We start from the raw sequence: 27,250 nt of genomic DNA, 5'->3' as shown, positions 1-27,250 counted from the left end.
CACTTCTCATGGCAAATATAATTTCAGTATTGACATCACAATTAACATTCACCACCGTACATTGAAATTTAGAATTTAAATTTATGCACGTATCAATGACTATCCTATAAAAAACAATATCCCAATAGAAAAAATAATCAATGGTTTACAGTATATGCGAAGGTGTAAAAATTGGCATTGGCATTTGGTAGCCATGTTTTGATTTCAAGGCATCATCAACGACAATACATATGGGGCGTTATTTGCAATTATATTGGCTGAATGGAGCTGGGATAGAAAACCCTAATCACAGTCGGCTGTCTTTGTCCTGATGTAAATATTTAGATTTTATTTCTTTTGCCTTTGTCGTTTTGGCGACCCAGGTGACTCGTGAAAATGCGACCAACCGAGTATCTCAGTCTGAGAGCTGGTTCGACAAAATTTACTTGAACAGTCAGAAAGCTGCGAGTTCAAAATCTCAGCCAGAGGTCAGCTTCGCCCAACATCATTTCCGTGAGAAATAAGTACCATTTTGTGGGAAATCAACTTTAGTTTTCCCTTGGATGGACTGGTCCCCACCATCGCAATGTGGAATTTCCACCACGAGCTCCGGGGGGGGGGGGAGGGGGGGCTTCAAGAGATGAGCACTGCCACAGGAGGAGTTGGGGAGACACTGACTTCGTTTGGCGAATATACAGCACTTCATTTGCAAGTGGCTCATCTAACAAAAAGGCGTTCCCCCCCCCCCCGTCCCCACTCGTGCATAAACTTGAACTCCCCCGATGCGCACGCACGCGCCACACGTCCTTGCTGCCGCTTGTGCTGCTTGATGACGATCGCAGCGACGTCTCGCCTGCTCAGAGGTTACGGGGTGATGAGTTTATATTGCCAGCACATTATCCGTCAGCACGCCTCGACTCAAGCAATGGTTCGGCGTTGTCGTTTGCGCACGGCGTACCAATCAGTTTCAAGGACAATGCATATATTATCAGAGTATGTTTTTGATTGCATTTGGACCGCAAGTATTGTGGTTAATACAGACATGATTCCTTGCAAAAGGTTTCAGTTTGGTGTTTTAACAACTTAACACCTGTTTTGTTGCCAGATAAAAGGGGAAAACCCTATTATCATATTTTGGTACTGGCAAAGGAGGTCCCATGATGTAGATTTGTAAACATATTCAGTGTGTAGAATCCGTTGTTAATGATATGTGTTTATCATAAGGCTGAATTATTTCAAGGATATAAGTAATCTGCAATTATTGGAATAGTCTGTTCTGGTAAAACAAAATAAATCATAGAATGAGCCGTGAATAATGAAGTAGTTTTGGCCTTGGTTTCGTGCATACGGCGCCATGATTTTTTCCCCTATAAAAGTGTGAACACAGTTGCACGACAGTTATTGCAATTAGACAACTTTTGTGTTTAGGAAATGGCAAATCCGTGAGTGTGAATGGGAAACCTTAGTGACAACTTGTCTAATTGGGCTTCATAAACGTTAAATTTCGATTTAAAGCGTTCGTGACTGCAGGGATTCATCTTCTTGGTTCTTTCGGTAAAGTCACGTAGAAGGGAAGTAATAAAATAATAAAAATAAAACATTTAAAGCTTTCGTGACTGCAGGGATTCATCTTCTTGGTTCTTTCGGTAAAGTCACGTAGAAGGGAAGTAATAAAATAATAAAAATAAAACATACGTGACTTTACCGAAAGAACCAAGAAGATTCATAAACGTTGTCACTCGGTCGATCGCGTCACAACGATAACATCAAGGCTGCGAAGACATAAGGTCCCTTCACCACATCTCATACATTCAATTAACGGCAACGAAAAATACGACCACATCGCTCCATTAATTCAGTAGAGACACTCAACCGTTTCCTGCTGCATAAAGAGGGCAGCAGATACTCCACAACGCACTAATGAGGAGATCTAGAGCCGTGTTTCTGACAACTGGAGGGGACTTCTGGCAAGTTCAGATGGTTTCCTTGGTCGTAGCCGGTGTGTACATGGCTGCGTTTTCCGTGGCTGCCTTCTGTTTCCTGCCAAACACACCGGAGACACTCAACCCTCCGTATACAGGAATACAAAGTCACACAATATATATTTACAGTCAAGAATATCATCATCATCGTCGTCGTCGCCGCTATGGCACTGGGGAGAGCGTAAAAGTTAAATATGCAGCCCTGTACGAACCTTACTCACTCCTCTGCTAGAGGAAGGGCCTCCACTAGAGGAAGCTCCTCTTCCATGCTGGATAGATGTCTCGGAAGAGGTAGGAATAGCCACACTTCACCCCCATCACACGTAACTTGCCGATTGACGAACATCAGTTTTCCCATTTATACTTTTGAAGTGGGAGGGAGTACATAAACTTGCCCCATTGTTGTAATTGCTGCGTTGGGAGATTTAACCGGTGACCTCCGGATTGTAAGTCCAGCATGCTAACCATGAAGCTATGGCAGCATTCCCTGAGGTTATTGTGCTGGATTCAAAATTTAAACAAAAATGTGTGAGTTCCACTCCCAGTTGGGGGTTTGACTCAACCTATTATAGCTCCGTGGTCAATTCAACGACTTCGATGTTGTGCAACATCAAACACGAGTTACATTGTGGGCAGACTGACGCCCACCATCGGGATGTGGAATTCCCTAGCACTGGCTCAGGTTTGCCGATGGGGATGAGCACCACCTCAACGACTTGATTGCGGACAGAGACAATGATGTAAACGGATCGAATGAGACAAAACCGTGCTTGTACAAAAAGGATTTATGCACTGGCTCCTTTCACTTTGAACCCGAGTTCAGCACGAAGCATTGGGTGCTGCTTTATTGCAGGCAAAATTTCCCCTCAATTGAAAGACAACACTTGGGCCGCCGAAAGCCTCTCGCAACAAAGGCTGAGCACGTTTTCCCATGGACGGACATGACCTCCGGAACAAGGCCCTTATTGTCGTCGTGCCATGTGACACCGCCACAAGGTCCGAGCAGGTGCTACGTGCCGGATACATTTCAAGGCAATCTTTAGCCGTCAGCCTGAAGCGGCTGCATTTTCTTCCCACCCCCCCCTCCCAACAGCAGCCTTCTCGTCCAATGCGGCCGAGTGGTTTATTGTCAAGCGCCGCAGATAAAAAAAGCTCAGCTGCCCTCAGCTTACGCCCAATAGTTGTGTCGTTTGTTTAAAGGTAAAGGTGCAGCTCTGCAATTGCTTGCTCAAGCCACTGCTGACGGAAGGTTGCTCTGGTGCTCTCCCTCTAGAAGATATTCGGCCTGACTCTTGCATGCTGGCCAGACATCTTGAAAGAGATAGGAGTACCCACACTTTCCGCCACCATCCGACCTGCCAATAGGACTGACTGTGAATGACGTGTAACCACAGCCGAATAGTCAGGCTCCGAAATCGTGTGGTTTTGTCCATGCGCACATGTTCAGGATGAATACGCCATGCGGCTCTTTAAGGACCGCTTCGTGACAGTCGTTTATACAGGATCACCGTTTTGTATTCGCAAGCATTGCAGATCTTGAAATGGTACGTTTTTTTACCGAATTCGGAAAAAATCATTCTCATCCTGTTATGTTGGTTGCTGAGCCCTGCTCGGCCTACTCTTCCACATCGGCCTGAAGGCTTGTAAGAGTTGGAGGTACTGTACCAACAATTTATCCCATCGCGCAAGACCTACCGATTGACCAACTGTGGTGTAACCATTTATACCGTTGCGTGGACAGAGGCGGAGAGGGAACTTTGTCCGTCATTTCAACTGCTGCCAGGAGGTCGAACCGGCGACATCTGGATCGCAAGTCCCCGTGGTTCCGACCATCGCACTATGGCAGCATTTCTGTTTACATTTTTTTAGCGAGCAATTTATTTATTTCGCAAATGCTTTTACACGTGACTGTCGAACAGTTAAGAGCGGCAGGTATGCAAGAAAAATAAATAAATATGATTGTCGATGTATATTATTTGGATACTTGGGCTAAAAACACTGTGTAACAAAAAAAAATGTTCCTGGGTAGTAAGTGTTATTTCCTAATTGCTTATGCCTCAAAAGTACAGAATTTGGCTATTATTCCCCACAAACTTTGCTTTTGTGACCAGGACAGTAATATTTTGACATTTACCTATTTTCCAGAACATTCCAGATATATTCAGTGCTGAGTAAACTTGGAATAACTTCTAGAACATTATAGAACTTTCCAGTAATATAAATAGTAGTATAAATACAGGAGCCTTAAGCCCACCAGTTCAGTTTAGTTCCAGTTGCCTAAGTGGATACATTTCTGCATTTTTCTGAGATGGCATCAAGAGGGGTACCCGCGTTGCGCGCATTCTGTGACGAGCCACACCTCTTTTGCTGGCGGTAGAAGTAGATGAAGAAAGTCAACACCGTCACGGCGAGAAGCAGCCCCAGAATGATCGCCGTTGTGTTTCCTGAGCGAGGGAAGGAGGGAGGGAGACATCGAGACGGTGCATCTTGCGTGCGTTTTCGTGCTGGCGTCCGATATTCTTTCAGCCCTTCAAGAACCAAATGGCAAAGCATTTGGGGATGAAGAGTAAATGTTGTCTCTGCCAAAACATGAAATACTCAAATAATATTTTTTGCAATGTGTCAGTCTTCCACTAGATGAAGGCCTCCCTATGCTGCGTGGGTCTAAGGGGAGTTGTTTGACCATACTTCACCACTCTGGTAAGTGCGGGTTGGTGAAAGAGGGAGGGGTTCCCAGAACGGGTATTAGCCATGCCTGAGATTCGAACTCAGGTGGCTGGGCTCATAGTGCAGTGAACTCACCACTGTCTGTCACTGCTGCACTTCCAGACACTAATTTAGACAAAAAAAAATTCCCATCTATTATTTGAATAAAAAAGTAAAACAGCATTCACAATGAAGCACATTTACGTATATTGACACAGATGCATATAAACACATTGGAGTGCGATTACCCTATGAGATGATTGCTACAGCAGCCCCATGCCGTGAGTAGTCTGGCGATAAGAAGGAGAGTTGTTGGGACGTGTCTCAGTGAACGTGTGATCGCAGGAGGCGCTGAAAACATCGCCCTTGGCTACACAGCCTGAGTGTTGGAAAGCGACCATGCTATTGTACCCCGACACCAACACTTGAACCGACACCTGCCTGCATTACACTGCAGGGGTTTTGTTGTATTAAATGGGTCACAAGTAAACCGTGTCCGAATTGTATTCTATTCGAGGCACTAATTACATGGGACAATTACATGGGGCAAATCACAGTGTGACATATTGTTAGTCTATGGTTCTTTCGGTAAAGTCAAGTAGATAGAAAAAAATAAAATAAAGTGTCTGCCTCAGCAGCAGACCATACTTTCCCACTTGATGATGGACGCTTGTGTTGCGCCCGAAAGGTCGTGATTTATTTTATTTTATACCTACGTGACTTTACTGAAAGAACCAAAGAGTATGATATTTTTAATCACTTTATTTTTTCTTATTATTTTTCCTATCTACGTTACTTTACCGAAAGAACCATAGAATATTAATTCCTGCAGTCACGAAAGTTTTAAGTCCAAATTTGACGCTGTCTTTCCGACAGACCTGTTCTTCACCTGAGGACGGCTGCTTGCGTTGTGGCCGAAACGTCGTGAGAATTGTATTTTATTATGTTTTATTTTTATTATTTTATTATTTCCCTTCTACGTGACTTTACCGAAAGAACCAAGAAGATTTGACACTGTTGTTAAGGCTTTATTTTAACTGAAAAATATACATTTACAGTCGTAGCTTAAAGTATCAGGCAATGGCCCCGTCGCAGCTTTGAATGGGGACTATTGTCCAAACTGCGAGCCTAATGTATATACTGTTTATAGTTTTTGAAGGAAGGCATTGTTCATGGTGATGAGAGGGGGTAGGAACTTTCCAGCCTCTGGGTAGTATCAAAATTTACTTGGTTGTCATTGTTTAAGTTCTCACTCGGAGCTCATAAAAAATTATATGAAGTAGCTTAGTAGAGTGACTGTAATCTACCTTTAACGCTTCCAACAAATACGTTGGCGTGGAGGTGTTAACTCTAAGAGTGCTCGCGCTTTGGATGAATGCCACCAAGCTGCCAAGGTAATGCGAGCGGATGTCCACGTCACTCACCCGCACATTCGCACGCTGGTTCGGAAGCTGCGGGGATGACAGGAAAACAGAGCACATCACCGTCGACCTTTCACGGCGGCTGATACACAGCAATGACGGCAATAACGAAGTATACTCTCCCGCTCGAGTACAATTAAAAGTTATAAAAAAAAAATACAGAGGCAGTCGGATGGCTCAGGGTTCAGAGCATCAGGGTTTGGCACTGCTGAGATGCTGGGTTGATTCAAGGCAGCCGCCCATGATTAAAGCTGGATGCCAGCCCAGTCGCGAATGGTTGGCAAAAAAAAGACAAAGACAAAAGCTCCCCCGTGTAGCCTTAACAGGCTGTTGGGGCAAGTGCTGTTAGCGAGCACCTATGAAGGCTGGCACAGTATGCGAGGCGGTGGGTGGCCAGCACCACGCCCGACCACCTTTGTCTCCCCAGAGGTAACGCTAAGTCGAAATCTCTAATTTAGATCGGATCATTGGGGTTTATTAGTAATACATCGGCATTTTGCCACCCCCACTGCCACTGTGTAGCATATTATTACGTGCCAGGGACTCTATGAGATGATAGGACAATAGTCTGATTCCGTAATTGGCAATACGTAACGGCAAAGCAGTTATAAGTGACTCACAGAATTGTGCGCAATTCTGAGTCACTTCCCTGAAGGCAAACACCTTCAGCGAGCGCGATGCCGATCACACAACGCGGTTCGAATTCGACCCTCGATCGATGTCTGCGCCATCGCCGCACATGCGTCGAAATAAAAGCAAGGGACAAGTCCTTACTTACTAACAACTCCTCTATCATGTTTCATTGCTGGAGGGGTTGCCCCCCCCCCTACTTGAAAATCCTGGCTCCACCATTGCTTGCACAGCTGATGAAAATTTTATTTCTGTTCTTCCTCCACAGGTGATATTGATTGATTGATTCATTCATGTACTAATATCAACATCGGCAGCGTTGGTTTGCAAGAATCGTGTTGATCTTGACCTTAATATTACTGAAGGTATAAATTGTTCAGATCGTGTATCCCAAACCACCCGCGTCTTATAACTTTCTTTAGCCAAGCTTCAGAAGTGAATATGCTGGACAAAGTAACGAATTCAGTTGCACATTTCTAAATTAAATCCACATCAGAACTTATATGCAGATAATACGCCAAATGTTTGGTTCAGAGTTTGCAATTGCAAAACAGAATGATCCGAATATGGACATAGATGGAAACATCGTCGACAATCTTATGTGCAATGTCTGAGATAGTCTGAAATGTGTTTGTGTTAATGCCCAGGACTACATGAAGCAGCTGCTAGTCTTTATGGAAATGCCTCGTTTTGAAAGACCATTTACTCTCAGATTTACAGATAGTGTAGCGTTGAAGAACAGAAACAAATTACTTTGCCTTGAGGCAAGAGAATCAGCTTAGCTCGAGCAGTGAAAGGATTTACAATTTTATTGTTGCTTTTATGGATGCTAAAAGTGGGCAGGTGTTGACGATTAACATTGGCGGGTCTCTTTTAAATCAATCAATCAATAAATCTTCATTTTACGTGCCAATATTGCCCTCGATAAAGTCGGCACGAGTGCACATTGCAACGGAACGGGAACGGTCCACGGGGCACGGAGCAACAGGAACGAAGAAAGAAACGTGTCACCACCCGCAGCGGCTAACACCGACTGAGCAAAGCAAATCATAACCGCGCTCAACATAACTGACTGGTTGCTCATCCGAGAAACGCTGCCGTACATTGACAGTCATTCACCATGCCCGCGCGCGCTGCAGTCGATGGATGGGGCTCGTGCTCGTCCGACCAGCGCTGTGATGAATTGTCACGATTCGGAGTCACGATGTGCCAGAGGTCGCAAACGGGTTTTGATTCCTTACTCGTACCCGGCCGCACCAGGGTCGCAAATGGGTACCCGTACCCGTAGCCGGCCGGGTACGGGTACCCGTTCCCTACCCGTACCCTACCCGAAATGAGTGACAAACGGTTACTCACCAGTCATTCACGGCCTACCCGTACCCGGCCGCACCAGGGTCGCAAACGGCTACCCGGGTATCGGGTAGGGTACGGGTATCGGGTACCCGGTTGCGATTTCTGCGATGTGCTGCGAGAAGGGGATTTCTTTTTTGCCGAGATTTTACCGTCTCGTTTCAATTGTTTCGCGCGGGGAAAAGGCTTGTAAGAGGTTTTTTTTGGGTAAGATCGCGTAAATATATAAATGTATCGTTAAAACCCACCACCACCCGACACAGCCAACTAGTAAGGGTTGTCACGTAAACAGAACGAGAGCCAAGCCACAACATTTACAATCTGAGTACGACGTTTCGCCAGGAATTACAACTAGCTTAATAGCCAAACCTGTCTCTCGCCTGATGAAGCTGGTTGTAAATTTTGTGTATTTCCTCTCCAACACACCGGTGTGCTGTACTAGTGACGAATTGGCACGTTCTGTTTACGTGACAACCCTTACTAGTTGGCTGTAGCGGGTTTTAACGACACATTTACATATTTACACGATCTAACCCAAAAAAAGCTCTATTGTGGATGATATTGGTCACGAAGGCCGACTGTGTGTTCAACAGGCAAAGGTTTGTCGATCGTCGTGAGCGCCGGCAGTGTTTAGATGTGACACGGGTTGAAATTGTCATCGTGTATATTCACTCCGATTTGTTGCGTTGGGTTCGTTCCGTGAGTCTAAATGTAACATTAGCTTGGAAACATTAATAACATTCTCAAATCTTAAGACATAATTTAACGTCAAATATCTGATTGAATATGGTAGGGAATGGGTCACCGTGGAATGTCTTGGTGACAACAAAATGTACAACTGTCAAACTGTATTGTTAAAGAATAACTAAGGGGGGGGGGGACGTTAAATAGCCTCAGTTTATTCCATCACCTATTTAGTTTGTTTAAGTCAGAATGTGTTTGTCATCTGCCGTATACCTGCTGCTCTAGTTGTGTGTGTGTGTGTACAAGTAGCTCCGCATCACATGCGGCTCTCGAGCATTTTTTGTCAAAGACAAATACAATTTAAAAAAATTTATTTTATTCTTTGAAAAAGCTTTCCCACCCCTGAGCTAGAGCACAGACGGACTGACCGGCATTGTTTGAGGATTGGCGCGTGATGGACCGGGCGCCGCATAGGCGTTGGCATGCCTGCGTGCTGGGGAACGAGTTGCCATTGCCACCGCAGCCCGAGTACGGGAAGGACTCGCAGAGCCCATTGCTGGCGTTGAAATGGATCCGGTAGGTGGCCTCCTGGCAAGGCCCCGAATCGGCAGGCAGCTTGCACGCCAGGTCTGTGTGTATATAAAATCGCAAATAATCCAATTTAGAAAAATAAGTTTTACTGTACAGTATACTTAACTAAATACACATGTACTTAACAAATTGTCTTGTTCAGTGTATTCCCCGATTAAACAATTGTGTTTTGGTTATATTAATTGAGAGAGCTCATTGGTCAATGGACTGAATTTTACTTCATTTTGGCAATAAAACAATCTTTACTAACTATTTTGTAAAACACCTAGTCCTGCGTACTAATGTATTTACTGCTGCACACATAACACCTGGGTCTGTCTGATCACTGCTCGAGACCTCCAGACGAAACACCAAATGAAATTCACTCTCCGTCATGGCTCATTGCGGTTAGCTATGTACGGTGCGAAATAAGTTCAACGTACATACAAAGTGTAAGCAAACCAAGCATACGTTTAGGGCCCCAAACAGCTCAAGGGACCGCGGATTCATAAAAAAATATATACAGGTGTGCATCCATATATCAACACAAATTACAATTATAAAAACATGCGCTAATTAAAATAAAAAGCCAATTAATCTCTCTCATATACATAGCGTATATCGTCTGCACCTCTCTGCTCTCATCTCACTATACCTGTGCTTTGATCTACATATCTCTCACCTCACTACATCTGGACCTATTGTTGACATCTCATCTGTCATATTACTCGGATTTTACAGAAAAAAATATGGCCCCCAAATGAATTTATCCTTAAGGCCCCAAATGGCCCAGCAGCACCACTGCTGATAGCCAAAATGGAAATTAAATGCAGATTCTACAGCAAACGTTTGCTTCGAAGTTTACAACTGTAAAACACAATTGTCTGTATCTGTTTACGGGAGCTCTGGATTTGACTAATTTCCAGCTTTGACATTTATCGATCTGACTCGTCGTGCAACGAAGATTAGCCTCATAACGCAGAACGCAAGGGGAGGTGCTGCCCTGCTCGGTGTGGGCCAGAGGTCAGCTGCGGGGACCTCAGAGGTCACTCTGTGAAATCCGCTTCCGTGGGCCGTTCTCTGCCACCAAGGGTTTCCACTGCTCTGCGAAAGATCCCAATGTGTTGTTCGTCTCGTGATGTGACGCCGATCGTGCGATTGGGATACCACGTCATTATTAGTCTCCCTAGTGGTGACGTTTACACACTGCGCCGGGTACTCATTTGAGGCTGAGTCGACCTAGGGGAGGCCCCGGCCTAGTTCAAACAATCGTCACCGGTGTTGGCCGTCAGCGGGAATCAAACTCGCGCAGCGCGCTAACCTACCGCTTAGCGCAGAAAAATCACGCGCACGCGCCACCTCTCTCGGGGAATAGCGTGGCTCCATTGGGCAGGCATGAGCGTGAGCACGCCACCACGTCGGGGAAGCTGTTGGCGTTGCCGGCCTGGCCCTCGCGCAGGAAGGGCACGCACACGCCCCTCGCGCCGTCGAACCCCCAGCGTCGCTCACCACGCTCGCCGCCGCGCTCCAGCGGCTGCTGGCACGGAGCGGCTCCGTCTGGGCATCAGCGTCATCGTCACCGTCAATCATGCATGCGTGTTGAACTTTTTTCGCAGCAAACGTAGCCAAGCGTGCTAATCGGAGGTGCGGGGGAAGGACAACAATCTAAACACAAAAGCAGTTCTAAATAAACGAGTAGAAGGGAAATAATAAAATAATAAAAATATTATGCTTTATTTTTCTTATTTTATTATTTCCCTTCGACGTGACTTTACCGAAAGAACCAAGAAGATGAATCCCTGCAGTCACGAAAGCTTTAAATCGAAATAAACGAGTGTTCAATCTAAGATTAAAAGTGCATAGCTCTTTAGACTTCCTAATAACGGAAGGAAGAGCGTTACAGACGGCCACAGAAGCGCATCTGAAAGCGCGCGATGTATGACAGCCATGACCATCTCACTGCTGCATGAAGGTCAACCCCAAGCTGTTGCCGGGGTCTCTCGCCCGAGGACCGGGACCCGGTTACCGGTGGCAGATATTCGGGATCCGTCCTTGAGTCTGAGCCAGTTTGGCAACAGACTTAACAGAGTTTTGTTACTCCGAATAGCTTACCCTGTGTGATCAGCAGGGCGCATTCGTGATGGACTGGACTCACACGAGTGTGTGATAACAAGGGTTCAGACTTGCGTAAGCTGCGAGATGGAAACGGTTTTTTGAGCACACCTTTTATCTGACATAAGTAAAACACCCTTACATTACACTTGTATTGGCGGAAGGCGACTGCAACTTCTGATGCAGGCATACTTTGGATATAAGCACAACCTGACTTGCTCCCAAGAGATGTGCATATATCCAGCTTCGCCTGTACTTTGAATGTTGGCTTTGACTTGTCAGTAACACCGTCAAATGGCTGGAATAACTGCAATTCGTGTTGTCACTTTGGTACAGCACAGGAAAGGAAACATATGATTGTGACTTATGGGAACTGTAGTTATTTTAATGCATTTTATTTTAAAGTGTTAAGTTGTTATTTTTATGTGGTTATAAATAGTCCATGCTTGAGCTGTAGCAGCGAGGAGCTATGAAACCTGCAAACAATATCCTACCCTTGAGAATTGTGTTCAAGGACCTGCAATGCCCACATTGTAGTAATTTTTTGTAGAAATCACAGACCCAGAGGCAGAGAATTGAAATGTCGATTCTTTGAAACCTGGCCCAACGGTAGGGGCATTGCCCACTGCAGTATTTAACCAAACAACAACAACAATAATAGTAATACTAATGCAACTGCTTAGATGTTGTCAAATTGACTCTCATATAAATTGGCTCTATCATTGGAATGTGTGAGTCCACCATTGGCTCAGGGTGATTGAAGTGCTCACACCACAAGTGCCAGCAGGCTGGAAAATAGAAATGCCACCAATAATGTTATAAATACTCTAGATAACATCATTTTCTTTTGACGTTTCAACAAAGCACCCCGTTTGGTTGCCTTCAAATGAAAGTGATGCATCGGCATGCATTTTCACCAGAAGGATCTGAAGCATTTATCTTTCACAAACTCTGGTCCGTCAGGACGTCACAAGCAGATGGTGTCAACTGTAGGTGTACTTGACATGAGAACGTGTCATCACATCCAAATGCTCGCTTCGTCGCACACGCACAAAGACAAAGATCCCCCATATAGCCTTAACAGACTGTTGGGGCAAGTGCTGCTCCCGAGCACCTGTGAAGGCCGGAACGGTACATGAGAGAGTGGTGTGGCCAGCACCACGCCCGACCGCCTTTGTCTTCCTAATGGCGATGTTTACACACCACACCAGGTACTAATTTGAGGCTGAGTCGACCTAGGGGAGGCCCAGGACCGGTTCAAATAACGACGCTGGTGTTGGGCGTGAGCGGGAATCGAACTCGGGTCACCGGGTTTGTAGCACAGCGCAGCGCTAACCGCTGCACCACCGCTCCGTACAAAGATCAAAGATCCCCCGTATAGCCTTAACAGACTGTAGGGGCAAGTGCTGTTAGCAAGCACCTATGAAGGCCGGAACGGTACACGAGGGGGTGGGTGGCCAGCACCACGCCCGACCGCCTTTGTCTCCCCAGTGGCGATGTTTACACACCGCACCAGGTACTCATTTAAGGCTGAGTCGACCTAGGGGAGGCCCAGGACCGGTTCAGATAATCGTCACTGGTGTTAGCCGTGAGCGGGAATCGAACCCGGGTCGCCAGGTTCATAGCGCAGCGCGCTAACCGCTGCACCACCGCTCCGTACGCACACGTACACACACGCACACACACACGTACACACGCTCACCTGTGCCCGGCTTGCCGCGCACGGCGATGGACGTTGTGAACGAGGCGCGCACGGATCGCCTGTTGAGCGCCTGTGGCAGGCGGTAGTTGGCGTCCAGGAGCTCCGGCTGGGTGTCGTTCTGCTGGGTGCTCATTATGCCCGTTTGGAGGGCCTCCAGCTGGGTCAGGGCACGGCGACAGAGCAAACCCAGAGCCAACAGTAATTCCATTGCAGACTCAGTCGGTCAGTCGAGTCACAGCCTCACCTTTGGTTGTGCTGTAGAGTAGGGTTGAACGATTAATCAATTTCAAATAGAAATCACAATTTGAAACAATGCGTTTAGCAAATCGCAAAGGCTGCGATTTTTTGCGATTTGAAAAGTCCTTTTACTTTCTAATTGTAATTGGTTTATTTTTAGTATTATTATAATAACGTTATTTATTTAACTTAACAATTGTTCTATGTTTGATTGTTCTATTTCAATATTTCTTTTTTTTATAAATACATGTTGGAGGCAATTAATATATTTTAAGTTCTCATCCTTGCATTAGAATATATACTGTAGAGCAGTTCATATTTTGATGGTATCATGTGGTAATGCTCCATCACATGTTTTAAATCTATTACACAGTGAATATTGAACTGAAGCTTGACTTTAAAAAAATATAATCGCAAATTAAATTGCAGTCGCAATATCTGTTAAAATCGTTCAGCCCTACTGAACAGCTCTCTGATGTGTTTATAAGATTGTTCGGTGTACTAGATAGACCTCATGTGTAACAACACGCACACACACATATCGTGCCCAACAATATGTGGTACAACCTTTAATTTAATTTTACTTATTCATCCAGCAGAGCCACACTGAGTCATTTGACTCTTCTTTCAGGAGGGTCCTGCATTGGGTTTTCAGACAAATTTCATGATGAGTGTTTATATAAGTGGGAGGAAACCAGAGAACCCGGATAAAAGCCACGTGCACGAGGTCGGAACGATAAATCCCCGTACAGATGGAAACAGCTACCGATTTGTCCACTTGCTGTTCTGCTTTCTCCCGGTGAGCCAGGGAATGGCACCTCGACACCCACAGAAAGGGAGTTTGTGCTATCCACCAACTCTCATTGCCGCCACATTGCTCGATTAAAGGCACGCACAGCCACCGCTGCTTGTTCAGCCTTACTGGCCGATTGCGTGCCACAGAGACGTCTCCATCGGTTCCAGTCAGCCGTCGTCGATTCTAGTCATTAATGGTTGATCACTGCCAGTTCCTAGTAAAACCACCCTGGCAGGAAAGTGGCTTTGGTGGAGAAAGATAACTCGCTCTGTATGGGAGGTGCACCGCTTACTCGATGTGGGGTTGATGGATCGTGCGGATGTCATCAAGGGCCTGGCACTTCCAGCCTGCTTAGCTATGCACTGGCAAGGAGGTGGTAGTACAGCTGATGGGATCTTGATCTAATAAACTAAACTAGGTTTTATTCTCATTTTACCAGGTAAGGCCCACTGAGCCATATCGCTCTTTTTTTAGAAACGACCTGGCCACAAATGATAGCTCGATGAAGTGGCTTATCGTCACGTGGAAATTTGTAGCAGCCAAATACTCTTTATGCCCATACTTTGGGCATTTGTTCCTTTTAACACGTGGGGATTTCTCCGAGTACTCCAGCAAAGCATACGAAGGAATTGATCGAACAGTCTAAATATGGGACACTTTAAAAATACAATAAATGAGACTTCAGTAAGGGCTTTCTGAAGAAAAATTCCACACGCTCACAAAGTACGAGGGCCGACGGGCCTGATTAGCCTTTCGGGTTAATCCACTCCGACATGATGCGGTGACCTGACTCTTCACCGCGGTGGCCGCGATGGCCGTGAGTGTGCGGCGGACCTGCTGGACGCCGACTCTGACGGTCTGGTTGAAGACGATCCAGCTGACGCCCTCGGTGCAAGGAGGCGTCGTGAGGGAGCCGTCGTAGCGAAAGTATCGTCCCAGGTCGGGGGGCAGCAGCGACCGCACCTCGAAGGGGCCCACGTCTGTAGCCTGATCTGCTCGCACGGGAAAGCACGCGGTTTCCCGCGAGTTCTCAGAACCCCACTTAATTCAAGACATTGAACTCTTAATCCGTTAAACAAAAACAACAATAACAAAACACTTAGTTGGTGTAGTTTGCTGGTTGCCGCTTTATGTGCGGGGCCTCGGCAACTGCTTTGAGAACTAAAAAACGCGCGTATGTTGTTTGTGCACAAAAACACAAATCTCATCAGCAGCAAATACAAGGTGCCACACTGCTCAAGTGAGTAGCAGGAAAGCGTTAATCACCATCGGGGGCCCAGAGCCAGTGGTGGAAATGTCACATTCCTGTGGCGGGAGCGAGTGATCAATAGCACAAGACAACCGCTGTTGACTCCCCCATAAAGTGGTACTCATTTTACCTATCCCAGATGGACGATGGGCTGAGTCAACCCTCAACCAAGGATTTGAAATCGCAACCTGTCGATTGCGAGCCACTCCCTCTACCACTGAACCAGCTAGCTATTTAACGGACACTATAAAATACAATTTAAAAAACCCAATAGGTAGAAAAAGGAAGACAACTACAGCAATAGCTCGGCTGATGAAGAGACTGTATGGATACATTAAGATGTAAGCGCAAGATTGGAAAGGATGGGCGGCGAAGAAACTGTCCATAAGGCAGAGAGAATCGAGGAGGGGAAGTTGGCCTGCAGAGACCCACGGGTGTGTTCCACAGGGCGCTTCTCAAGACAACATCCACTAGAACTCACTGCTGTACTTGATATTTCTAAGTCCATCGACAATCTTCTGGAAGGCTGGGTGCTCCTGTGAGCCGACCTGTTCACACAACGGCAAATGTTTATCGCTCGCGGTAAAATTGCGCGTTCAAGTATCGTCACCTGCCGCTCGCCAACACCATCGAGTCGGTGGCACCGAAGCAAATCATCAGGTCACGAGCAACACCGTCGAATGGCTAAGGAACCCGGTTATCAATTCATAACATGTGTTGCTCATAATAGAGTTTTTTTGGGTTAAATCACGTAAATATGTGTCGTTAAACCCGCCACCACCCGACACAGCCAACTAGTAAGGGTTGTCACGTAAACTGAACATGCCAATTCGTCACTAGTATAAGACGTTGGCTCTCAAGACCAATATCATCCATGATGGTGATAATGTGGTTAAAATCTGGCTGTCGCCTGACGAAGCTAGTTGTAATTACTGGCCAAACGTCGTACTCAGATGGTAAATGTTCTTGCTTGGCTCTCCAACACACCGGTGTGCTGTACTAGTGACGTGTCGGCCTTTATAAGGTGCTACTCGATAACAGCACTTGCCCTGACAGTCTGTTCAGTTTATACGGGGGGGGGTCTTTGTTTTTGGTGGTGGTGGTAGGTGGTAAAGATGATAGCAGTGGTGTTGGTATTACTGATAGCGTTACCTGGAGCAGGACACCAAGCACAGCCAGCCCTTGGGGCTTTCCCAAAGCCTCGGCCACACTCGCATAGCTCTCCGAGTTGTAAAGTACCACGTGCATCTGCAACGGGACCACGTGTGTGTGTGTTTCATCAGTGAGCAGGCAAGGGAAGACGCGTCGAAGCGCTTTCTACTCTAAACCTCGTGACCCTACCATGGCTCGTTTCTCCACGAGCCATAGTAGGGGTCACGAGGGTCACAACGTCCAGGGGACCGTAGTTGTTATTAGGGTGTCCATGAAAGGCTAGGAAGACGCGTCGAAGCGCTTTCTACTCTAAACCTCGTGACCCTACCATGGCTCGTTTCTCCACGAGCCATAGTAGGGGTCACGAGGGTCACAACGTCCAGGGGACCGTAGTTGTTATTAGGGTGTCCATGAAAGGCTAAGTAGGGAGTCTGCCTAAAAGTTCTGTAGTTGGCACAGCCAAAACAATAATTTGTACCAGATCCAACCACCTGCAAAAAGTCCCATTCTCTTTGCCGGTTTGACTTAAACCAGCTGTACAGATATAAATACGTTTCAGAGATGTGACTGTATCAGATGCTAACTACCTCACCTGGTATACAGGAGGTCGTGGGTTCAATTCCGACCTTGATGCCCGTATATTTGGAGTTTGCACGTTCTCCCCGTGGTCACGTGGATTTTTCCCTCCACATTTAGAAACATGCATTTAGACATGATAAGCCACTTTGTTGAGCAATCATTTGTGGCCAGGTCACTTCTGAAAAAGAGCTATGTATAGCTTAGTGGGTAGAGTTGGCCTTACCTGGTAAAATAAATATAGTAAATAGTAATAGTATGTCATCAGTGGTTGTTCTATGGGAAGAGTGACCCACACCAGAGAAAAGAGGAATGTGGAATTTTAAATGCTGGCTTAGGGCTGCCAATAGAATTGCGTGCCAGTTCATTCTGCCTAGAGCAGAGAGGCACTTGGCTTTTCAATTGTAACCGGCCCTTGGTTTAAACAAGGAGGACACCGTGTGTATGCATGGGTTCTGTAATGCTTTTCAACTTGCATTTGTCATGAGAAGTGTTGAATTATCAATACGTTTAATGATCCAAGTCACATGATGGGATGTCACGTGCAATGTGGCATGTAAAATTTCAATATGTTGCACGTAACGGCATCATTGGGAGGGGGGGTCAATGTAACATGGTAACAATAGCATTGCCTTGCAAGGAAAAATACTTTTAGTGCAGTTTTTTATCACCAAGTTTTGGATAACCCTTTAATTTATTTGGCTGCTTTTCAATTGGAAAAGTTTTAATAGCAACATAACCTTGTTTTTTATGAAGGCAATTCATACTTCATGCAATTATTTGCTTGATTAATACAGCTCTACACTGCTGAGTTAATATGTGTATGCATCTCATGGCACGGTCTAATCGCCATGTTGATCTCATGACGTGGTGGCTGGTTTAAAGGTTGTTCCAGATACAAGTCGACTGACAATTGCGTGCAGGGTATCGTTACGCCGTCGCCTATTTCAATCGTGTGGATTCCACAGGATGGAGACAGCCCAGGAACAGCATGGTAAGGTGCACATTTAACGTGCCATGGAAATGAGACATTTGCTAGTGGTGGTGATGATGTTACATTTCCACTACAGATATGAACATTTTTCATTCTGCAGTTTCCTTTGCCTCGGTCCCTTAAGCTTTGCCCTTGAGATACCCCTGTTAATGATTAACGGTTCACATACTCCCACCTCTTGAACAGGCCCCTGTCGTTGAGACTGTGCTCTTACCAATAATATCTGGCAACCGAACAGCACTTAGTTAACAAGCCTGGACTGCTGATGAGACTCAGGAGGTTGGAACAAATCAAGAGTGTGCTTTCTGAAATAAATGCTCGCTGGGCAATATTGCTTCTGGAAAGCCAGTAAGGTCAAAGAACTGAAACGCTTTTTATTTGGAGGCGAAAGCACAGGACGGAGGTTCCCGCCCGTGTTATTGCCCACAAACGCTGCGCAAGATCGCGCGACGTGGTTTTCCTTGCGCCCACCTCGGCGTCATAACGCTTCCCGTCCACCGTGTGCTCCGAGCCGCCAGGCTCCTCGTCGCGCGCGCCCCAGTGCAGGTGGAGCTGGGCGGCCGTGTGCTCGGACGGGAGCCCGGTGGTGACGCTCATCGACTCGGGCAAGTACACCTTGACTGTGGGAACACGACGAGAGCAGCCAATGCCCACAGTATCTGTTTTCTGACCCTTTCCCGTTCCGATGACGTACGTCGCAACCGACAGAAAAACGAAAATGAAACGTCATCGGAACCGAGGCTCCCACAAGGCCATGCAGGAGGGTGTGTGCTACAGTTTGGCGGCCGCTTTTGTAGAGTGCGGTCGTGTCGCTTTGGTTTTCTGCAGAGAGTACAATGTCTTTAAGAACAACGGCGCTACGCCTCTCTAAATAAAATTAACGCGAACCGCTTCCGCGTTCTGAGATCCAGCGGTGAACGGGATACCCACCATGCAACTTGCAGACGTCTCGGAACGGGAAAGGGTTTAACGCAACGATAATTTAGTGCATGCGGTATTCTCGCCGTCATTAGAGTGCAAGTTTATTCCGAAAGCTCAATCTTTTTTTTTTTACAGATGGATAGTCTGCCAGAAAGGGGGGGACGATGTTACGTGGTTTAACCCGATTAAGAAATTTGCACGTAATAATTCAAATTTGGAGGCTGATTCTGGCACACAGTATAACATTGCAGGATCTTTAACATCCACTGTTAATGCACCCAACCAGGAGAGCTGCTGGCTTCATACTGTGAACCTCAGCAACAAGTGGTAAATGTGCTACCGCTCGGCCAGGTGGCTGCCCTCCTTGCTATGAGCTGGAACAGGTGACCCCAATCGACAATTCTTGCTTTGATGGGGGGGGGGGGACATACGGTGCAACACCGCTGCATTCAAAGGCGCAGCTTGTGATCCAGCGACTTGGACATGGGGTTGGTTGAACACACAGGTTGAGACGGGGTATGCATTTCATACCCAGCTGCATTGCAATGACTTGCTGGCTATCTATCCACAGAGTGTGAACGTCAATCGCTCGTGTGTGTATAGTGTATGGAAGTTGAACTTTGAGATCTCCTTTACCAGTGGCAAAATATAGTAATAGGTTTTTACCCTTTTAACTGGTACAAAGGACAGTGCATATCATTATCATCATCAGAGTTGTTTCTTTTTGTTTGCATTTTGACTTCTTGTGTTGAGGTTATTGCAAACATGATGCCTTGTATAAAGGTGTCAGATTTTGTACCAGTTAAAAGGGTAAAAACCTATTACTAGAAGTTGAACTTCTCTACATGTATGTATGTTGAACTTCTTTCGCACTGTACGTAGTCAACCGTGCTAATCAGAGGTGCGGGGGAAGGACAACAAACTAAACACAAAAATCAGTTCTAAATAAATTAGTTTTCAATCTAGATTTAAAAGTGAATAGCTCCAGTGGCGTCCTAATATAGGAAGGAAGAGCAGAAGCGCATCTGAGAGCGTGCGATGCAGTGACCGTCTCTGTTCGATGGCCAGCCAAAAGCCGCTGCGAGGATGTGTGGATATCCTCAGAGAATCACATAAACTTTCCAAATATAGTTTTCCAAATATCTCAAATAGGACACTCCTGAAAAGAGTGAACACCCAGTGAGGCATCTGTGAGTAAGTACAGATGCAATTATCATTAAACAGGCTACTATTCGACACGGCCATATTTCGTGAACTTGACAGTAAGAATAAGGTTGGCGGTGCCCCTTTCTGATGTACAGCATTTTTGAGAATAAATTAAGGAAGTGTGGTGGTTATTTTGTAAGCGTGTCTCTACCTCTGTGCCACTATCACACTCTTTTCGCAGGCCCTATGCTCGTGGTTGCCAGGGCTGTTTATTTTGCCCCAGTCCAAACCTGGACGTTCCTAATCTAATGTCCAAAGGCCGTTTCCAAACTTCCATGCGCTTGAATCAAATTTGTAATTTCCATGACCTCCATGCCAAAATTATAGCCTGAAATTTGTAATTGAGTTTCATTTTTCCCTGCTCAAAGAAGTGGGAAGTGTGCATATCGTTAAATGGACCCTGAACCAGCTGATGAAATTCAGTATGTTGATGGTGGTGATCTGTACTAGGACAACCACTGTTAACTGTCCCAAAACGTGATAAATGGACATCAAATATTGTACAACTAACTGGCAGAAAAGCATTGATACATAACCTTTTGCTATGAGATCAACAAACCTTTACCCATACAGCAGCCCAGCCATCTCCTGAGCTACACGGGCAAAGGTCTGGCTTCAAGGGCATCTGTAAACTATTAAACTGTGGCTGCCCTGTATTGCAAATGTTTACGTTCTGGGTGTGATGTGTTTCGTGTGTAAATGTTACTCCCTTGGTCAATGTTACGTCCAGGTCTTTCTCAAGGTGTGAAATAATCTCGTGCAGAATTCGGTACCCGTTTTGTTTTGTGTTACTCTGAGAGAATGACCATCAATCTACAATTGAGATTTACAACTTGAATCCTTGAGCGAACAAGGGCCCTACCAATACCACTACCCAGCTGCAAAACATGATAAATGCGTCGACCGGTTTGGCGTTCGCCATACCCGTGTGTCCATTGTTTCTCATCCTGTAGGCGGCACTGAGACTTTCAAATCCGTGGAGAACGATGGGCTGCAGGGTGTTGTCCGCGTTGGCCAATCGACTGTCGATGTTGACAGGAGACTGGGAGGAGCCTCCACACTGTGGAATCGTGGTGGGCCACGTCGCCTGACCGCCATCACCTGCGGAACATCGACCATTTGTACACGTTTCGATTTCAAGCTTTCGTGACTGCAGGGATTAATCTTCTTGGTTCTTTCGGTAAAGTCACCTGAGGACGGCTGCTTGCGTTGTGGCCGAAACGTCGTGAGAATTGTATTTTTATGTTTTATTTTTATTATTTCCCTTCTACGTGACTTTACCGAAAGAACCAAGAAGATGTGTACACAGTTCATCGGCCCTAGTTTAACAAAGCGTTAGTCTCTTGCAGTGTGCTTCATTGCAAGGCCCGCGGCCCACTGGCGCCCCCTGGTGGCCTTTAGTTCAGCCCCCGCCGTGCGGCCCTCGACAATACACAACGAGCAGAGGTCGCACACGGGTTTTGATTCCTTACCCGTACCCGGCCGCACCAGGGTCGCAAATTGGTATACGGGTACCCGTTCCCTACCCGTACCCTACCCGAAATGAGTGGCAAACGGTTACTCACCAGTGACTCACGGCCTACCCATACCCGGCTGCACCAGGGTCGCAAACGGCTACCCGTACCCGGCCGGGTACGGGTAGCCGGGTATCGGGTAGGGTACGGGTATTGGGTACCCGGTTGCGACCTCTGACAACGAGTGAAAACACCACCCCCCCCCCCCCATCGTCTTGCTGTCTAACCCCAACGGTTTCAAATGTGTGGCAGCCCTCACACTGATGTCTTACCGGCGAAAGTTGCCCCCCCCCCCCCTCTGAAAATTAGTGAATGCTGGTCGATCGAGATGCATTACCTCTCGAAAAAGTCTCTGCAACGTGGCTCATGGATGCGGAATTGTGTGTTTTTTTTATTGTAGTGCAGCTCGATGAGATGTATAAATAACCAAAAGTTTACCGCAAAGTGACCTTTAGCCCATGTGCCAAGTTTACTCAACCGGTGTGCATGTTGAGCCCAGTCAACTCCCTCGCTTTCAAAAATGTTATTTATTCTCGGCCATACACCTCACAGTTCCGCGGTGTCGACTACTCTAAACGAAAACGCAAAGCAAGATTTGCGCAACGAAGGACAGGGATCTCAACCACAGAGAGAGAGAGAGAGCCTCACTGGTTCGGCTAAAAAGAAACCCAACGACAACTGCTTTCTACCCGTGTGTGTTCGGGGCACACAAGCGTGGTCAGGTTAACATCAATGTGAGCCCGGGGCTCCTGGCCGCCTCAATGGACATGAGTCAGCATCGGTGGACTTCATCCCCATAATTCGGGGACTTTTGTTTCCAAGGATTTTTTGCGGTGCTCGCCTGACCGCGTTCACTGTCGACGCCCTAAGGCAGTTTAGACCACGCAGAGGCAGCCAACCGCAGATTTTGACATTTGTATGCGATCTTGACTTTATATCATGGGACCTTTTTGTTGTTGTTGCCCCATATCAAATGATGAAAAGTGAGAATAGGTTTTACCCTTGTTGGCAATAACACAGACTTGATTGCTCGCGAAAGGTATCTAGTTGGCGTTTAAACATCTTAACACCTGTTTTATGAATGTGAATATTGTTATTGTCGGAGAGGGTAAAACCGATGTTCTTTTTTATCCTTTCGTATTGGCGAAAAGGTCCCATGATATAGCTGCTCACCTCGAGCTATAAATGATCTGATACTTGCATTGTCGTTGTACTGTTCGTCTTTTGGCGTTCCCTGATCTGACACTGGTGAGACGAGGTCATTAAGAAGGCTGCTGTCTCTGGTGTAGGCCAATCAGTTTCAAAGACGATGCATACGTAATCAGAGCGTGTTTGTTTGCATGTTCAACACAAGTACGTTTGGTTAATGCAGAATTCATTCCTCGCGAAAGGTATCCATTTGGTCAGTTTAACACGTAGCTTTCGCGACCAATACCATCCATAAGAGGTTTTTTTGTGTTCGATCTCGTAAATAGATCGCGTATTTACGTGATCCAACCCAAAAAACCTCTTATCCTTAAATTTTGATTTAAAGCTTTCGTGACTGCAGGGATTCATGTCCTTTGTTCTTTTGGTAAAGTCACGTAGAAGGGAAATAATAAAATATTGTTAATTGGTTTATATGTTTTATTTTATTTTATTATTTCCCTTCTACGTGACTTTACCGAAAGAACCAATAATATGAACCTCTTATCCGTTTGGTGTTTGAACATCTTAACACCAGTTTCATTGCCATAAAGGGTAAAACCTATTCTTATATTTGTATTGGTCTTAACTTGAATGGAGGAGAGTTCAACATTGAAGTGTTGGTGTTGGGTTTTCGTTACGAAATGTAAATATATATACACAGTGTATGCAGTGTACACATCCGTGCATGAGGCGATGTCTCACTGTTCAAACAATCCCTGCCCTGTCACTCGGGAGCTGTTGGTGGCTCGTGAGTCGGTGGCGGAAAGTCCACACTCTAACGGCAGATGCCCGTTTCTCCAACATAACGGCAATTTGTTGGCTTGACACAAAGTGTCTCCCTCGCGAAAGAGATGGGTGTCTTGGTGGGATCTCACGCAGCTTCATTTTATTATTTTCCACTCTTTCAATAGTGACCCACAGTTACAAATAATAAAGGCCACAGACGGCATTTGATGCATAATTGCAAGTAACTAAAAACAGCACGTGCGCTGCATCACGCGTGTTGTTCTACAAAGCATTTCAGCATGAGCATGCGTCAGGCTGGGGATAAGAACCCAGTGGACCACGTGGAAACTACCTGCGTGCAAACATTCACACAAACGCCCCGAATTGCCTTATCAGTGCCACTCGTATCGTGCAGCGGTGCATTCACGCTTGGCTTGATAACGCAGCAATGTGGTTATTGCTGCACGGGAAAACGTGTACACACACACACTTGTTGAAAGTAGCGTCGTGTCGTGCAATGTCACATACCGCGGTGTGTCCAGTGCTCGCTCGACGATCCTTAGAGAAGACAGATGCAGGCCATGTCAAAGACGAAGCTCTCACACATAACAGACTGTTGGGGCTGATGCTGCCCGCCTTCCATTGCTCCCCAATGCTGACATGTACACTGACATGTACACTGACATGTACACTGACATGTACACTGACGTGTACACTGACATGTACACTGACATGTACACTGACATGTACACACACAGAATATGTACACACCGCAACGGGTACCCATATTGGCCTGAACAGACTTTTGGGGAAAGTGCTGTTAGCGAGCACCTATGAAGGCCGGGAACGCCCGGATGTCTTTATCTCCCTTGCGGCGATGTTTGCACAACGCACTAGGTACTCATTTGAGGCTGAGTCGACCTAAAGGAGGCCCAAGACAGGGTTCACATAATCATCACCGGTGGTGGCCGTGGAGCGGGAATTGAACCTGGGTCGCCGGGTTTGTAGCGCAGCGCGCTAACGACTACACTACCGCTCCCCACACTGACCCGACACACACATTAACTAACTCATGCAACTACACACATTAGCTAACACATGCAACCAAAGATATATATTTTTTAAAAAGCTCACGCGACCGCGCACACAGATTAAAACAAATGAGTATCTCCACGCAAACTCATAATCACAGTTCCAAAAGGACGTGTGCAGCGGTGCAATCGGCTAAACGGCACGCAGACACACAAACAGCAAGTAACATGCACAAGCACGGCCACAGACAGCGCGAGAGAGAGAACGAGAGCAGCGCTCAAAGTGCCGACAGCGACGTGCGTGAAGCGATGTTGACGAGCGAGCGACGCGTTCACACCATCATCATCACCATCATCACCATCATCATCACCACCATCATCATCACCATCATCACCATCATCATCACCGTTATCATCATCACCACCATCATCATCACCATCATCATCATCACCGTTATCATCATCACCACCATCATCATCACCATCATCATCATCACCACCATCATCATCACCGTTATCATCATCACCATCATCATCACCACCATCATCATCACCGTTATCATCATCACCACCATCATCATCACCATCATCATCATCACCACCATCATCATCACCGTTATCATCATCACCATCATCATCACCATCATCACCACCATCATCATCACTACCACCATCATCATCACCATCATCATCACCATCATCACTATCATCATCATCACCACCATCATCATCAACCCCATCATCATCACCATCATCACCACCACCATCATCATCACCATCATCATCACCATCATCACCACCATCATCACCATCATCATCACCATCATCATCACCATCATCATCACCATCATCATCACCATCATCATCATCACCATCATCATCACCATCATCATCACCATTATCATCATCATCATCATCACCACCATCATCACCATCATCATCATCACCATCATCATCACCATCATCACCACCATCACATCACCATCATCACATCACCATCACCACCATCATCACCATCATCACCATCATCATCACCACTATCATCATCATCATCACCATCACCACCATCATCATCATCATCACCATCATCATCATCACCATCATCATCACCACCATTATCATCATCACCATCATCATCACCACCATCATCATCATCATCACCATCATCATCATCACCATCATCATCACCACCATCACCATCATCACCATCATCACCATCATCATCACCACCATTATCATCATCACCATCATCACCACCATCATCATCACCATCACCACCATTATCATCATCATCACTATCATCATCATCACCATCATCATCACCACCATTATCATCATCACCATCATCACCATCATCACCATCATCACCACCATTATCATCATCATCACCATCATCACCACCATCATCATCACCACCATCATCATCATCACCATCATCACCACCATCATCATCATCACCATCATCACCATCATCATCACCGTCATCATCATCATCACCATTATCATCATCACCATCATCACCACCATCATCACCATCATTACCACCATCATCATCACCATCATCACCATCATTACCACCATCACCACCATCATCACCACCATCATCATCACCATCATCATCACCATCATCATCATCACCATCATCACCACCATCATCGTCATCATCATCATCACCACCATCATCATCACCATCATCATCACCACCATCATCATCACCATCATCATCACCGTTATCGCTGCCGTGCGCAGCGAGGCTGAGCGGAGCCACCGCCGCCACCAGCAGCAGCAGCGGCAGCAGCCACAGCCGCATCAGCACCACCTTGCTCGCCACGGGCAGCAGCAGCAGCATTCGGCAGCAGCTGTAGCAGCAGCAGCTGTAGCAGCTGTAGCTGCAGTAGTAGGAGCTGCTGTAGCTGTAGCAACAGCAGCTGTATCAGCTGTAGCAGCTGTAGCAGGAGCTGCTGTAGCTGTAGCAGCAGCAGCTGTATCAGCAGCTGTAGCAGGAGCAACAGGAGCTACTGCTGCGCTCCCCGAGCCCGCCGGCAACACGCACGCTCTTTAAACGCCACACCAAAGATAAAGATTCCCCCCCTCCCCCCCGTGTAGCCTCGACGGACTGCGAGGGCAAGTGCTGTTAGCGAGTAGCATCGACACACGAGTGGGCGGGCGGGCGGGCGCGTGGGTCAACAACCACGCCCGGTCGCCCTTTGTCTCTCCACCCAGTGGCGATGGTCACGCGCCGCACCGGGTTACTCATTCGAGGCCGAGTCGACCTAGGGGATGGCCCAGGACCGGGTTCAGATCATCATCATCGTCGTCGTCGCCGGGATGGTAGCGCGTGGCGCCACCGCTCCACGCCTCCACGTGCGCGTCCATCACGGTGCAGACCAAGACCCAAGACCCCCCCCGTGTCGCCAGACTGTCGGGGCAAGTGCTGTTAGCGAGTAGCACCTATGAAGGCCGGCACGGCACACGAGGGGGTGGGTGGCCAGCACCACGCCCGGCCGTCTTTGTCTCCCCAGTG

At 46.7% G+C, this 27,250-nt stretch overlaps 1 protein-coding gene across 3 annotated transcripts; it reads right to left on the bottom strand.

Moving 5' to 3' along the window:
• On the bottom strand, positions 1–26,823 carry LOC133346462 (carbonic anhydrase 14-like). 3 transcript variants are annotated; one of them, XM_061558045.1, is made up of 13 exons: positions 26,455–26,822; positions 24,224–24,253; positions 21,192–21,368; positions 18,612–18,760; positions 16,571–16,666; positions 15,900–15,966; positions 15,004–15,161; positions 13,137–13,293; positions 10,682–10,879; positions 9,181–9,381; positions 6,092–6,118; positions 4,321–4,405; positions 1–2,019 (listed from the first exon to the last, which is right to left on the bottom strand). In XM_061558045.1, the coding sequence occupies exons 1-13, from the start codon at positions 26,573–26,575 to the stop codon at positions 1,953–1,955; spliced, it is 1,533 nt and encodes a 510-aa protein (XP_061414029.1). In that variant the 5' UTR covers positions 26,576–26,822; the 3' UTR covers positions 1–1,952. The 3 variants fall into 3 exon arrangements, 2 of the variants coding, with proteins under 2 accessions (XP_061414029.1, XP_061414030.1); XR_009755566.1 differs by having other exon boundaries at positions 1,993–2,019; positions 5,975–6,118; positions 26,455–26,823; XM_061558046.1 differs by lacking the exon at positions 10,682–10,879 and having other exon boundaries at positions 26,455–26,823.
• Positions 26,824–27,250: the final 427 nt, after the last annotated feature.

This window comes from Lethenteron reissneri, chromosome 24, assembly GCF_015708825.2.
Source record: "Lethenteron reissneri isolate LAM-NWPU_2019-01 chromosome 24, ASM1570882v1, whole genome shotgun sequence".
Classification (NCBI taxonomy): domain Eukaryota; kingdom Metazoa; phylum Chordata; class Hyperoartia; order Petromyzontiformes; family Petromyzontidae; genus Lethenteron; species Lethenteron reissneri.
Note: the sequence above shows the minus strand (reverse complement) of the source record. Positions and strands in the feature narration are given on the sequence as shown.

What these genes read in the sequence shown, in the direction of transcription:
- LOC133346462 (XM_061558045.1), bottom strand. Translation starts at nt 26,575, where the DNA reads ATGCTGCTGCTGCTGCCCGTGGCGAGCAAGGTGGTGCTGATGCGGCTG. An exon ending in CGAGCACTGGACACACCGCG is followed by an intron (nt 21,369 to 24,223) that starts GTATGTGACATT and finishes GATGTTCCGCAG; the next exon opens with GTGATGGCGGTCAGGCGACG. An exon ending in CCAATCCTCAAACAATGCCG is followed by an intron (nt 6,119 to 9,180) that starts GTCAGTCCGTCT and finishes TCATCCCCGCAG; the next exon opens with CTTCCGAACCAGCGTGCGAA.